Here is a 15,347-nt window from a genome sequence, read left to right on the forward strand (position 1 = left end):
CCCATCACTTCATGGCAAATGGAAGGGAAAAAAGTAGAAGCAATGACAGATTTTCTTTTCTTGGGCTCCAAAAATCACTGTAGATGGTGACTGCAGCCATGAAATTAAAAGACACTTGCTCCTTGGAAGGAAAGCTATGACAAACCTAAACAACATATTAAAAAGCAAAGACCACTTTACCGACAATGGTCTGTACAGTCAAAGCTATGGTTTTTCCAGTAGTCATGTATGGATGTGAGAGTTGGACCATAAAGAAGGCTGAGTGCCAAAGAATTGATGATTTCGAATTATGGTGCTGGAGAAGACTATTGAAAGTCCCCTGGACTGCATGGAGATACCAGTCAATTCTAAAGGAAATCAACCCTGAACATTCATTGGAAGGACTGATGCTGAAGCTAAAACTCCAATACTATGGCCACCTGATGTGAAGAGCCGACTCACTGGAAAAGACCCTGATGCTGGGAAAGATTGAAGGCAAAAGGAGAAGGGGCAACAGAGGGTTAGATGGCATCATCAACTCAGTGGAGATGAATCCGAGCAAACTCCAGGAGATAGTGAAGGACAGGGAAGCCTGGCATGCTGCAGTCTATGAGGTCGCAAAGAGTCAGACATGACTTAGCGACTGAACAACAATGATAGAAAATAATCACTTTAGCAATCATTGATTCATTGAAGGAGCATCAACAAATACTGAAACTAGTGTTTCAGCAACAAAAGTCTGATGAAGACCAGGATATTTACTGACACACAGACTCAAGAGTATATCCCCAGAAATAGACAGGTGTCCTGAATGTACTTTCTTTCCTTTTCACTTCCTCACTCCTCATCAGTGAAATCTGGCACCTCACCTCTATCGTGTGGCTCTTGGAGCACTGGAGATTTGTGCTGTGTTGCCACAGGTTGGAGCTGAGTATCTGGAGGCTCCGGTGCAGATTCTGAATGCATCACCTCCTCCCAGAGTACCCTATGTCCATGTGCACGAGCTGGGACCTGGAAACAAGACACTTGCATTACAAGGAATCTCTCTGAGAAATGAAGTGAACAATGTAAGAAAAAGCACATCTAAAGGAATATACATGGGGGAAGGAAAAAGCAGAATCTTATTTACTTCCAAGGGGCAGTAAGGAACACAAACATGCTGATTCTCATAGAAAGGCATCATTTCTGCTTAGCACTGAAGGAAAAGATTTCTGCTGATGCCCTCCTTGATGCACAAAATGCTGATACTTTGTACTCTCAAGAAAGGAGAAGAATCATAAACAGCAACTTAAAGCAGTACTCTTCAGTGGAAAAAATTTTTGACAAGGAACTAGAAAATCTTGAGTTCTGGCCTCAGATCTATCTTTAGTTATTTGGTTTCCTCTGGAAAATAAGTTAACTTCTCTATGCATCAGTTCCCCATCTGACAAACAGAATAATAATACAACTGCAGGGATGTTATGAGGATAAAAAAATGAATTTATATCCTTTACAAGAATAAAAAGAACTCTATAGATAGAAGCCATGCCACACTATAACTATTTTCATTCTCCTATAACAAAACTCATGCTCAGCATTTATTCTCCCCCTTTGTATCAATGTCCCTCCACCCAGGTCCCTGGACTCTCACAGTCACAACATGCCCACCTCCTTCTACGTACCGGCCGTCCCAAAATATCAATTTGCCTTTCCAAATCCTCCAGTAGGGTCACCACTTCCTCTCCGTTCTCTAGCTGATGTTCCTTCACCAGAGTCTGGAGCTCCTCAGGCAGGATGGTCAAGAACTGCTCCAGCACCAGCAGCTCCAGGATCTGCTCCTTGGTGTTCAAATCTGGCCTCAGCCACTGATGGCAAAGTGCACGGAGTTGGATCAGAGCTTCTCGGGGTCCTAGTGTCTCTTGGTAGCATAACTTCCTGAAGCGTAGGCGGAACAGCTCTTGGCCAGGAGGGTTATTTTCATGTAGACTTGATTCCTGGTCCCAACCATGATCTTCCTCTACCTTGACAATTACAAGGTCCTCTTCAGGAACCTGGTCTAGTGGGGATGTGGCTAAAAACTTTCTTGATTCTGCTGCCATTGAGGGCCAGAAAAGCTCAGGAGACTCGTTTCTACTACCTTCTTTATCTTCTTAAGAGAAGAATCTTCTGAGGGCCTCTTCTTTAAGGGTACTTCTTTGGGGACAGAAAATGACAAATAGTATAAAGGCAAGCCAAAGGTCACAATAATTTACTGAGATATCTTAACAAGTTCCCTACCATGACATGGATGTCATTTAAGTGATCCTCTCCAGAAATAACTCCTTGCCTTCTTAGCCTTCTGCCATGCCAATTCCATCTGGGAATTCCTTCTGCTTTCTCTCCTGGGGATGTGGAACATGGCTAAACAAAGTCAGGAAACCATGTAGACTGAGTCTAATTGAAATTCCATATTTAATCTCATCTGACACTCCGTGCTGCTGATTCGTTTCCTTTTGGCATTTGCTATACCAGCTATACTGTTTTGACACACTGCAGCTCTTAACTTGCCCCTCACTCTCAACATAAGACTAATTTCCACATAATCCAGCTCAAGATATTGTCAAGAAAGGTCCTAACACTTTCCTCTTCTCCACGTAACATTTGTTATCCCACGTGTGCTCCACCCTCCACCCCACTCCCAACCCCCTCATCTCCACACTAACTTCTACTATCGACTTTATTTCAAGTTCTGTAAACTCTTCTCTGGGGCACAGGTCCTGCACCTCTAAGGAATCTGGATGCCCTATCAACACTTGCAACCCCAAAACCTAGTCCCACAAACTAATGACACAGAATGTTTTATAAATAAAATCATACAGTATGTAGCCTTTTGAGTCTGGCATCTCTCACTTAGCATATTGTACTTGAGTCATCAACATTAGTGTATGTATCAGATGTTTACTCCTTATATAGCACGGCACGGCAAGCATTCAACAGTGGAGTTCCTATGACCACGTGTGTGCCAAGTTGCTTCAGTCGTGTCTGACTCTTTGCGACCCCAGTGACCATAGCCCGCCAAGCTTCTCTGTCCATGGGATTCTCCAGGCAAGACTACTGGAGTGGATTGCCATGCCCTCCTCCAGGGGATCTTCCCAACCCAGGGATAGAACCTGCATCTGTTACGTCTCCTGCATTGGCAGGCGGGTTCTTTACCACTAACGCCACCTGGCAAGCCCTCTTATTCCTTATATGGATAAATGTTTATCCATTCTCTAGTTGAGACTATCTCAGTTGCTTCCAGTTTTTGATGATTACAAATGAAGCCACTATAAATATCTGCATATGAATTTTTGTGTAAACATTTCTCCTGGGTAAATATCCAGAAAAAAAACTGCTGAGTCATAAGGTAAGTATACGGATAACTTTATAAGAGACTGCCAGACTGTTTCCCAAAGTGGCTATAATACTTTGCATTCCACTAGCAATATGTGAGAACTGCAATTGTTCTACATTCTGACCAGCATTTGAAACACACACACACACACACACACACATATATATACACATACACATAGATTTTGGTATTCTAAAAGACATAGTGGTATTTCATAAGGTTTTAATTTGCGTTTCTTTACTGACTAATAATGCTGAGCATCCTTTCCTGTGCTTATTTGCCATTCATATAATTGGTCCTTTATATCCATGGGTTCCACATCCCTGGATTCAATCAACCATGGATCAAAGATATTTGGGGGAGAAAAGTTCCAGAAAGTTCCAAAAGGCAAAATCTGAATTTGCCACACATCACCAACTATTTACAAAGCATTTATATTTTATTAGGGATTATAAGTAATCTAGAGATGATTTAAAGTATACAGGAGGATGTGTGTAGGTTATATGCAAAGACTATTATATTTTACATAAGACTTGCGCATCAACAAATTTTAGTATCCAAGAGGGTCCTGGACCCAATCCCCCATGGATACCAACAGACAACTGCATGTTCTTTGACTTTTTCCTATATTTAGAATTAGATCTTTTAAAATAATTGACTTTTGAGAATTCTTTACATATTTTGGATACAAGTCCTTTACGAAATATGTGACTTGCAAATATCTCCTTCTTTTCATTCTTTTAACAGTGCCTTTTTAAGAATAGAAATTCATAATTTTTTGAAATTTAATTTGTCAACTTTTAGGGATTGTACTATTGTTGTCATATCTAAGAAGTTTTTGCTTAATCCAAGAACACAAAGATTATAGGTTATATTTCTACTTTTAGGTTTATGATCACTTTTAAGTTAGTTTTTGTTTAGAGTTTGAAGTATGGATGGAGGTTCATACAGATATCAAATTGTTGCAGCACTATTTGCAGGAAAGATTAAACTTTACGTATTGAAAGTTATGACCAACCTAGACAGCATATTGAAAAGCAGAGACATTACTCTGTCAACAAACGTCCGTCTAGTCAAGGCTATGGTTTTTCCAGTGGTCATGTATAGATGTGAGAGGTGGACGGTTCAGAAAGCTGAGCGCCGAAGAATTGATGCTTTTGAACTGTGGTGTTGGAGAAGACTCTTGAGAGTCCCTTGGACTGCAAGGAGATCCAACCAGTCCATCCTAAAGGAAATCAGTCCTGAATATTCCTTGGAAGGACTGATGCTGAAGCCGAAACTCCAATACTTTGGCCACCTAATGGGAAGAGCTGACTCATTGGAAAAGACCCTGATGCTGGGAAAGATTGAGGGCAGGAGGAGAAGGGGACGACAGAGGATGAGATGGTTGGATGGCATCACCAACTCAATGGACATGGGTTTGGGTGGACTCAGGGAGTTGGTGATGTACAGGGAGGCCTGGTGTGCTGTGGTTCACGGGGTCGCAAAGAGTCGGACACGACTGAGCGACTGAACTGAAATGATTGAATTGTCTTTGCATCTTTGTCAAAAATCAATGGACTTTATGTGTGGATCTCCTTCTGGAATCTCTATTTTGTTCCACTGACGTATATGTTATTCCTTTCGCCAATACTAACTGTCTTGACAGTTGTGGCTTTTTAAATCTTGAAATAAATTACTAAGAGTTCTGCAACTTTGTTGTTCATTTTCAGAATTATTTTAGTTTTTCTAGTTCTGTTGCCTTTGGTATAAATTTTATAATTGTTTTCTAAAAAAAAACAGAACAAAACTCCTGGAATAGGATTTGTGTTGATTCTATAGTTTAGTTGAGGGACAAGTGACATCTAAACAGTATTGTTCCCACATCATAAACATGGTATGTCGTCTGTTTATTTAAGTTTTCTAATTTCTTTCATTAGTACTCAAACTACCTATTCTCAAAGGACTGGATAAAATGCTTTCTTCTTTAAAATCCTTTCTTAATGATTCCAATTGGAAGTGATTTCCTTCTTAGTCTACATATCTGTTACACAAGTATCACTTCAATGTTATTTTTTCCATAATTGTGTATTATTAGTTGCAAAGGAGTTTTGACTTTCTAACTTAATTCTTTATTTCCTATAAGAAGACGTCTTTATCTTTTATCTTATTGATAGAATGGAAGAAGATTAGAGGGCCGTTATTTATAATACTCGACACAGACTGTATTTGTATTTGTTGAGCAGCTAAGTTTTACATACAAGGCCTGAGTCTTTAGACTTATTCAATTACAGGGGCCTGTTTCTTTGTGGGATATACGTCTATGGCTTTCACCTTTGGTATCCGGTATCACTCTTGCCTGAAGTAGCAGTGGTAAGTGATCTTTCTGCCCTTGGTTATGCTTTTCTTCATGCTCCACAAAGCTGCTTATTGTGGGTTGAATTGTGTCCCTCCAAAAAAAAATATGTTGAGGTACTAACCCTTGGTACTGGTGAATGTGACCTTACTTGGAAATAGGGTCTTTGCAGTTTTAATCAAATTAAGATGAGGTTATATTGGAGTGAAAGTGAAAGTGAAGCCACTCAGTCATATCCAACTCTTTGCGACCCTATGGACTGTAGCTTACCAGGCTCTTCCATCCATGGGATTTTCCAGGCAAGAGTACTGGAGTGGTTTGCCATTTCCTTCTCCAGGGGATCTTTCCGACCCAGGGATCGAACCTGGGTCTCCCGCATTGTAGGGAGACGCTTTTATATATTGGAGTAGGGTGGGCCTTTAAGCCAATATGACTGGTATAATTATAAGAAGAGAAGAGACATGGAGATTGATACATACAAAGAGAAGGCCATGTGAAGACACAAGAGAGTCATGTAACTATGGAGGCAGAGATGGGAGTTATGCAGCTTCAAGTCAAGGAATGCCAAGGATTGTCAATAACAATCAGAAGTTAGTATGACCCTGCTATCACAGTGACCTTGGACTTTTGGCCATCGTAACTATGGGAGAACAAATTTCTGTGGAAGCCATCCAGTTTGCGGTACTATGTTAACGGCAGCCCTATCAAACTAAATACACTGCTACAGAGACTGTTTTAACACATACGTAATACAACTCACCTCCTTAAAATCTTTCAATAAGGAACTTAACTCTTCAGCATGAAATGCAAGGCCCTTTATGATATGTAAAACTGTCTTGCTTTATCTGCTATGAACTTTCCTTTATAGGGCTTCCCAGGTGGCTCAGAGGGTAAAAAGCATCTACCTACAATGTGGGAGACCCGGGTTCGATCCCTGGGTTGGGAATATCCCCTGGAGAAGGAAATGGCAACCCATTCCAGTACTCCTGCCTGGAAAATCCCATGGACAGAGGAGCCTGGTAGGCTACAGTCCATGGGGTTGCAAAGAGTCGGATATGACTGAGCTACTTCACTTGCACTTTCTTTTCTTTCTCTTTCATACGGCCTTTTCTGAATGTGGCTTTCTCCTATCTCCACTCTGCTGTAGAGCTCTTTAGCTCAGGGGTTCTCAATTCCTCCCATATCCCAGATATTTAGCAATGTCTGGAAACATTTGGGAAGGGATGCTACTAGTAGCTAGTAGGTAGAGGCCAGAGATGTGATTAAACATCCTACAGTGCATAACATAATTCTCCATAGAAAGAATGATCTGGTTCAAAGTGTCAGTGTTATGGCTGATAAACCCTAGTGTTGCAGAAATCACTGAACTCTAACTTAAAAGTGTCAGCTTATCTATTACCTTTTAAATCAGGTCTTCCCTGTTGCCCCCACTCCTCAGCTGCCAACATCCCCCACCCTGGTAGATTAAGGTGCTCATTTTTGCCAAGTTAGTTTTTGCAAGGTCTAGGCACAGGATTTATCACCTTGTATACAGTATGTACTGCAAGTGTCTGCCCATGGTCATGGTTTTTGTGACACTGATCTTTTTCTTTGTATCTCTTTGTAAGTTATATTACATATTTGTAGGCCAGAAAGATCACAATGGCAACACTGTGGACAAGGGCTTGGAGAAAATGTAACTGAAGGCAGCACTGCAGAGAATAGCATAACTAAAGGAGGCATATCCAAAAGCAATTGGCAAGAAATGCTAATATCAAGATAAAATCACAGACCTGTAGTCCACCAAGGGAAAGAAGAGGTCGGCACTTAGAAATCAGATTACATATTGTTACTGACATGAGTCTTCAAGTCAGTGTCTCTATCTTTCAGGCATCTGAGGCCACACACAGCACTTCTTTCCATAAAAAAGCCCATACACACAAAAGTTTACATTTTCAGTGTTCGTACATCAAACACCCTCCAAGGAACTCCAGGAAGGTTAAGAACCCCTACTTACAGAGTGTGGACAGAAAAGGAAGAGAATTTGGAAAATTATCTTTAAGATCAAGACAGACTGGTAACAACAGTTTGACGAGTAAACTACAGATGGAGAAACCAGGGAGCAAGAGATAAGATTAAATATGGTGATTAACAACAAAGGGTTTAATTCATAGATAATAACTTTACAGAGAAGTGGGGGAATTTCCTGGTATAGAGATTTGAGGGAAGAGTGAAATCTCTCAGTCTCAGCAAAAGGCTGAGATTTTGTGGAGGGTTTGAGACAAGAGGTAAAGACAGACACTTTTGTTTTGGACACATGGGACCAACATCCATGGTTTTTAAAATAATTCATTTAAAAAGTCAATAAAATTTAATAAATTCATTACTATGGGACATGAATTCTAAGCTCTGTTTTGAATGTATAGTCATAGTTTTACCATGGTTTCTTATGAATTTCCTAAAGTCAAGGTTCATCTTTAACTACTGAACTACTGGCCACCTTCCACCTTATAATCAATACTCATCAGTATTAGCTATAAAAAGTTTCAGTGTTAAGTGTGCATCATTCAAGAACTTTACATTGTTGATGTTAAAATAGTAATATAGCACTAAATGATATTTTTAAAAGTCTCAACAGTGAAACTGATGGGAGTCATCTAATTATTAGATTTGTTCATATTTCAAACCACATCAACCAACAAATCTTGTCCATTATCCATTTGATTATTCTTTTTAGTAGCTAATTTTCCTTTTTTTGGTTTCATCCCTCTTCAATCAGACAGTTTTGAAAGTTACAGCCTATAACCAAGTACAAAGATATGTACTACAAAATTAGTCCACTATAAATATAACACCTTCCCTCTCAAACAGTTTTGTGTATATACCCCTGTATTTAAATTAAGTTGGTAAGCACCGTGTGGATAAAGACTGCTTCCTACATCCTCTTTTAAGAATACTTCATCAACTTTATTGATTTAGGAAATTTAAAAAATCTTTAAAGTTTCTTTTCATCTTTAATGCAATAATCTACTGAAGACACGTTTTAACACCATTACCTTTTTAATAGATGAAGAAAGAATGCTTTCTTCCTTTAGACTAATTTAAGTCTAATTTGGGATGTTTGGGAGCTGAAAATAAAACCAAGCAAAGGTATTTTCCAGGCTTTACAAATCAAGGTGAAGCAAACACTGTGTTTTATAGGTATCTCAAGCTGTGTAAGTTGAGTATTTTAACATCCACATTTTACACTTAACTGCAGCAGAAATTCAAAATATGTATGCATTTGCTAAAACTATGATTACTGCATAAGTATACTTAACTGAACTAATCAAACAACAGAAATATGTATTTTCTAGAGGTGGTAGTGACAAAAGTTATTCATGAGTCACCTGAATTTCGGAAATGGGGCCCCTCCTAAAGAGTTTTCAGGCATTTGCTTCAACTAGCTTTAATAAACAAAGTATTCTGAATAAAGTTGAATTTTATATTACGGCGAAGTCGTCAAAAACTGTTTCGTTGTACATTACCCAGTCAGCACACTGTCATTTTCTGAATACACTACGGAGAACAAAACAGACTAAGCAGGAAAAACAGGTTTCCAAGGACAACTGGGGTTTCCAAAAACAAAATCTATATATATTTTAATGACAATTGTGACGGAAATGTAAAATTGCTAAATAAAAACAATTCAAATAGTGGACAGTGGTCAATAAAAGATAACAAAGGGCCAGTTTTCTACTTTAAGACAAATAAGACTGACTGCAAATAACACCACAAACGATTAGCGATGAAGAAAGCGTATCTTCACTGAAGGTTCCTTAGCAAAAAGTTTGGGCAAGCGGAATCGGCCTACGCTGGCAACCAAACCGACCCTTAACAGACCGAATCACCCCGGGGCGCCGACCTCGGCTCAGGGCTCCTCTCCAGACCCCTCAGGCTTGTCCTCAGCTGCGGCCTGGTCTGGCCACAAAGCTCTCCTGTTTCCTCCGGTCCAGGGCCCGAACTGTACTCACCGTGAGTTCCAGGGGCGGCCCGCGGTGGGGAAGAGATGCTACAAACGGTGGACAGATCCACAGGAACGGCTGCAAGAAGAGAGGCGCGAAAGCACCAGCCGGCCCAGGACTCTCCAGCCCCTAACTTCCAGACGTGAGAAGGCACACCGCCGGCCAACAGGCATCTAGCCCCAAGCCACTTCCGGGAGCTCTCTAGGCATCCTGGAGGTCTGAAAGCTCTATGGTCGGCCCAATGAGCCGACTGAGGCACCACGCCCCTCACAACCAAACGGTAGGCCTCGCTGTCCTCTTGCGTCTACGCGTCGCAGGGTTGCGCGCGGCTCTAAGGCGCTGGGAAAGTTGTAAGGAATAACGGACTGTGGTGTCACCTCCGCCTCGCGCACTTGGCCCAACGACCCCGCTCCGCACGTTCGCTGGGGAGGTAAAGGTCCCCCGAAGAGCTGATCCGAGGGCTTGCGGAGGCCAGGGCTGGGAGCAGGCGGTAGCTGGGGTAGCGGTAGAGGATGCACGTTAAGGATCCTTATGATGCTAACTAACTAGACTTGCGTTTGGCCGGGTTAGATATCCCTGTACTTTATTGTTCTCTCTCCATAAACACGGAGAAGGCAATGGCACCCCACTTCAGTCCTCTTGCCTGGAAAATCCCATGGATGGAGGAGCCTGGTAGGCTTCAGTCCATGGCGTCGCTAGGAGTTGGACACGACTGAGCGACTTCACTTTCACTTTTCCTGTTCATGCACTGGAGAAGGAAATGGCAACCCACTCCAGTATTCTTGCCTGGAGAATCCCAGGGACGGGGGAGCCTGGTGGGCGGCCGTCTCTGGGGTCGCACAGAGTCGGACACGACTGAAGCGACTTAGCAGCAGCAGCAGCAGCAGCTTCATAAACATATCCAACCCTCCCACGTAGACTGCAAATTTCTTGAGGAATTCCAGTTTATCATGGTTCATAGAAAATCTGAATCCTTTCGAGTCTTTACATATGTTCCACCCTTTCCTATTTTAATGAATTGCAGTCTCTTACAAAACCTACTTTGCAGTTTAGCTTTTTTAGTACTGAGTTAAGTTTAGGATTATGGCGTAATCTATGACATAAACTTAAGTTGTAGACTCTATTTCCAATACCACAAATTTAGAAAAACCCAAATTCAAATCCATGTTCTTTCCTTATACACCCTTACAATTTTAACTTTTTAGACTACATAGGATTTGGGGGCAGGGGTTGTGGGTACTGGCCTTAAAAATCAAACAGCCAATTATTTTAACAGCAAAATGGGTTTGTGCAGGAAAAGCAGAGAATTGCTATTTGGGTCACGCAAGGCGTGGTGTTTTACAGGCAAGACCAAGAAACAAAGGGAAGATCAACTTTATTAGTTTGGGGGAGGGCTGTCTTGAATAAAAGTTTGCTGGAGAAGAAGGAGGTTATGGCCATTTCTTATTAGCTGCAAGCAGTGGTCAGTGCATTGCCACTGGGGCAGGGAGGGCTCTTCTTAAAAGCAGGTGATGAAATACCCTTGTGAAAAATGTCCTCTCTTGTACCAGAAGAAAAGTTATATTCTTATCATCATGAATAAGAAGTTGTGACAGACAGACTTTTATACAAAGAATTCCATATAAGAGAAAGCGGACCTTGTTAAAATAATTTTTATTTTCTTTATTCTTGTTGGTTATGCAGGCTGTAATACTAGTACATGTGTGAGATCTCTCCTTCAGGGCTTCCTGACTCCATTTTAAAGGAGGTTTTCCTTGATTTACATGAAAAATGTCTTACTTTTGTTACTGTTTTGGTCCCCCATTTTTATTCCTTTAACATTTTTTCTAACTATCCATTTATGCTGGGTTTTCAGGTGCCCCTCCAATCTTTGTCTTAATTTTCCCTCCTTATCTGATCCTGCTGATAGCCACCACCACCAATGTTTCTATCCAGTCCTCAACCTTAACCTAAAAATATTCTTGTCTGTCCTCAGGACTAAGCCTTAGTAGTTTTGATTTGCTTGTAAGAGTTTTGTCAGCTAATCATCACAATAAAACAAATAACAATAAACACAGAAGTTACAGTGTTTCAACTCCTTCAAAACACTTTTGTTATTTCATAGTTTTTGCTTCCCACCAGAGATGAAAACTGAAAATAACTGTCAACAGACGAGAACTATGCTCTGCTTCATTTTTACATTAAAAAATAATTTTAAAAAATCAAAGTTGTACACATAGGTAGTAGAAGTGAAATAGTGTTGTAACCTAAGCAAAGATTTCTCATTCAGTTCAGTTCAGTCGCTCAGTCGTGTCCGACTCTTTGCGACCCCATGAATTGCAGCACGCCAGGCCTCTCTGTCCATCACCAACTCCCGGAGTCCACCCAAACCCATGTCCATCGAGTCGGTTATGCCATCCAACCATCTCATCCTCTGTCATCCCCTTCTCCTTCCGCCCCCAATCCTACCCAGCATTAGGGTCTTTTCCAATGAGTCAACCCTTCGCGTGAGGTGGCCAAAGTATTGGAGTTTCAGCTTCAACATCAGACCTTCCAATGAACACCCAGGATTGATCTCTTTTAGGATGGATTGATTGGATCTCCTTGCAGTCCAAGGGACTCTCAAGAGTCTTCTCCAACACCACAGTTCAAAAGCATCAATTCTTCAGCGCTCAGCTTTCTGAACCGTCCAACTCTCACATCCATACATGACCACTGGAAAAACCATAGCCTTGACTAGACGTACTTTTGTTGGCAAAGTAATGTCTCTGCTTTTAAATATGCTATCTAGGTTGGCCATAACCTTCCTTCCAAGGAGTAAGCGTCTTAATTTCATGGCTGCAATCACCATCAGCAGTGATTTCTCATTAGGCACTAATAATAACAGATTTTGCTAAATTTGACTTCATCAAAATTTAAATTTTCTGCTCAGCAAAAAGCACAATTTAGAAATGAAAAGTGGAATAGGAAATATTTACTGGAAAATATTTTTTCAATACATATTTCTGACAACTGGTATCCAGAATATATAAAGAATTCTTACAGCTCAATCATAAGAAAACAAACGTAAATAGGCAAAAGTTGTGGACACACACTTTACCAAAGAAGATATATGAATTATCAATAAGTTCATGAAAAGGTACTCAAAATCATTATTCATCAAGGGAATATAAAATTAAGACCACCACACATCCGTTAGAATGGCTAAAATGAAAATGACAATACTGAGTGCTAGAGAGGATATGGGACAGCAAGGAGATTCAACCAGTCCATCCTAAAGGAAATCAGTCCTGAATATTTATTGGAAGGACTGATGCTGAAGCTGAAACTCCAATACTTTGGCCATCTGATGTGAGGAAATGACTCATTGGAAAAGACCCTGAATAAAGATTGAAGGTAGGAGGAGAAGGGGACAACAGAGGATGAGATATTTGGATGGCATCACTGACTCAATGGACATGAGTTTGAGTAAACTCCAGGAGTTGGTGATGGACAGGGAGGCCTGGCATGCTGCAGTCCATGGGGTCGCGAAGAGTCAGACACGACTGAGCGACTGAACTGAAGTGAACTGAACTCTTATACACTGCTAGTGAGAGTGTAAAATGGTACAACTAGTTTGAAAAATAGCAATTTTTAATAAAGTTAAATAATGCCTACATTATAGCCCAGTAATTTCACCCCTAGGTATTTTTCCCTAAGACATAAAACCATAATCCATAGCAGCTTTATTCATAATTCATAATTATTCATAATAGGCCCAAATTAGTTCATCAAAAGGAGAAGAGAAAATCAAATACTGTTATGATCATACAACAGAAACTAAACTGATCATACAGTCAGAAACTAAAAGCAGCTACTGATAGATAAGGCTTTCCTGGTGGCTCAGACGGTAAAGAATCTGCCTGCGATGTGGGAGACCTGGGTTCAATCCCTGGATTGGGAAGATCCCCTGGAGGAAGGCATAGCAACCCACTCCAGTATTCTTGTCTGGACAATCCCCATAGACAGAGGAGCCTGGTGGGCTATAGCTCATGGGATCACAAAGAGCCAGACACAACCCAGCAACTAAGTACAGCACTGATAGATGAACAACATGGATATATTTAAAAAATTTGTTATGTTGGTTTATTTCTTTTTCTGGAGCAATGGACCAAAAAGAGTAGAATAACAAACAAAGGCAGATAGATCTTCCATTAGTCCAACACTCCTAAAGGAACCCTCCTCATCTTTCCTTTTGATCTTGCTTGGCTTCCCCATTTTATACTTCCAGTCTCATTCCTTTTGGTTATACCCAGTGTAAAGTAGGGCTTGCACCCACTACCAATAAATGAAAGGGAGTGCAAATGAGCATACACTCAAGGCCGAGTGACAATTATAAGTTATATGACAGCAAGTTGTGTTGTTTATATCTTCCCATAATTCTATCTGTTATAATTAGATGCAGAATATTCATGAATCCTTAATAGGCTCCTAATGGCCTAAGGTTACTTGGGGAAGTCTCTGGTCATTTTGTATCCACTGTGTGCCTAGGGCCCATGTGTAGGAGTTGAAATGTCTCTGTGGTTATTTTGTACCATATCTGTGAGCTCTCCAGGGTGTGTCTGCCATGGAGCTTAGAGATCAGATTGCATCCCTTTCAGCCAAGCCTCCCCTCCAGTTGCTCATGTCTAACTTCCTACCTATCATGTTGAATAAAAGTAGCATTGTGTGAGCATTTGTTTAAGTAAAATTAATATCAAGATTAATATCTGTGGTGACAGAAGATAAAAAAATGTTTACAATGGGTTGGAGTTGTAGTTACATGGTTGCACATATTATAAAAATTCAGAGTTGCACATCTGATTTGTGCATTTTACTAATAAAAAGACATTTTGAAAAAGTAAATAAAATTAACATTACTCTGAGGCTTATGGTGTGATAAACACCAGGCCTCACCCTTCCCTTTTGTTATCAATAGCTATTCCCCAGAGGCAACCACTTTAACTCTTTCCGTTTACTTTTTTATTAACCTCCACATTTAAAAATAACATGTTAACACTATCATTTCTTGAATTTTTCAAGTATAGATATATTACCTATTAACTTCTTACTATGAAAAATAAACTTTTAACCCTTTTAAATCACTACTAGAATTAGCCACACCAGGGTTTAGAACATATTTTAAACTTCCTGAGTCACTAGGTCCAACAGCAATGAAAGACCCACCAAAACACAAAAAAATGTTAAGACTCTGGTTACTCATACTTTCCCGGTTTGTATAAACAGATGACATGTTTCTAATAAGACTCCAAACATTTTGCACACCTAGGGCCTCAAAATGTTCCTGCATTTTCCATAGTTGCTCTACATTTTAGTTTCAGAAGCATCACTTCATATAGTGTATGGAATAGCATATTCTCAAATATTTTGCTCTCATGCATCCTCTTATATTCTTAAAAACTAGTGAGGACTCCAAAGAGCTTGTTTACATGGGTCATATCCAACAAGATTTGCTGTGTTTGAAATTAAAACTGAGGAATTAAAGTTTTTCTTTAAAATAACAGTAAGTTACCCATTACATGTTAGGTAACATATTTCATGTTACTTTAATGTTTTATGAAGTTTATCTGTATTTTCAAAAAAAGTAAAAAGGGTAGAATCATTTCACATTTCTGCAAATCTCTGTAACGTCTGATTTAATAGAAGGTGGCTTGATTCTCCTATCTGCTATTTCACTTTC

General features: G+C 40.2%; 1 protein-coding gene across 1 annotated transcript in view; it reads right to left on the reverse strand.

Moving 5' to 3' along the window:
- ZKSCAN8 (zinc finger with KRAB and SCAN domains 8) overlaps positions 1–9,787 on the reverse strand; it is a 55,505-nt gene extending 45,718 nt beyond the window's left edge. The window contains exons 1-3 of the mRNA XM_081522999.1: positions 9,659–9,787; positions 1,641–2,151; positions 849–990 (exon numbers count right to left, since the gene is read on the reverse strand). Coding sequence (XP_081379125.1) covers positions 849–990; positions 1,641–2,057 — 559 coding nt within the window. The 5' untranslated portion in view covers positions 2,058–2,151; positions 9,659–9,787. The remainder of the gene's footprint in view (positions 1–848; positions 991–1,640; positions 2,152–9,658) is intronic.
- Between the last annotated feature and the right edge of the window lie 5,560 nt (positions 9,788–15,347).

Source organism: Giraffa tippelskirchi, chromosome 8, assembly GCF_054371585.1.
Source record: "Giraffa tippelskirchi isolate mGirTip1 chromosome 8, T2T-mGirTip1v1.2.pri, whole genome shotgun sequence".
Lineage (NCBI taxonomy): Eukaryota > Metazoa > Chordata > Mammalia > Artiodactyla > Giraffidae > Giraffa > Giraffa tippelskirchi.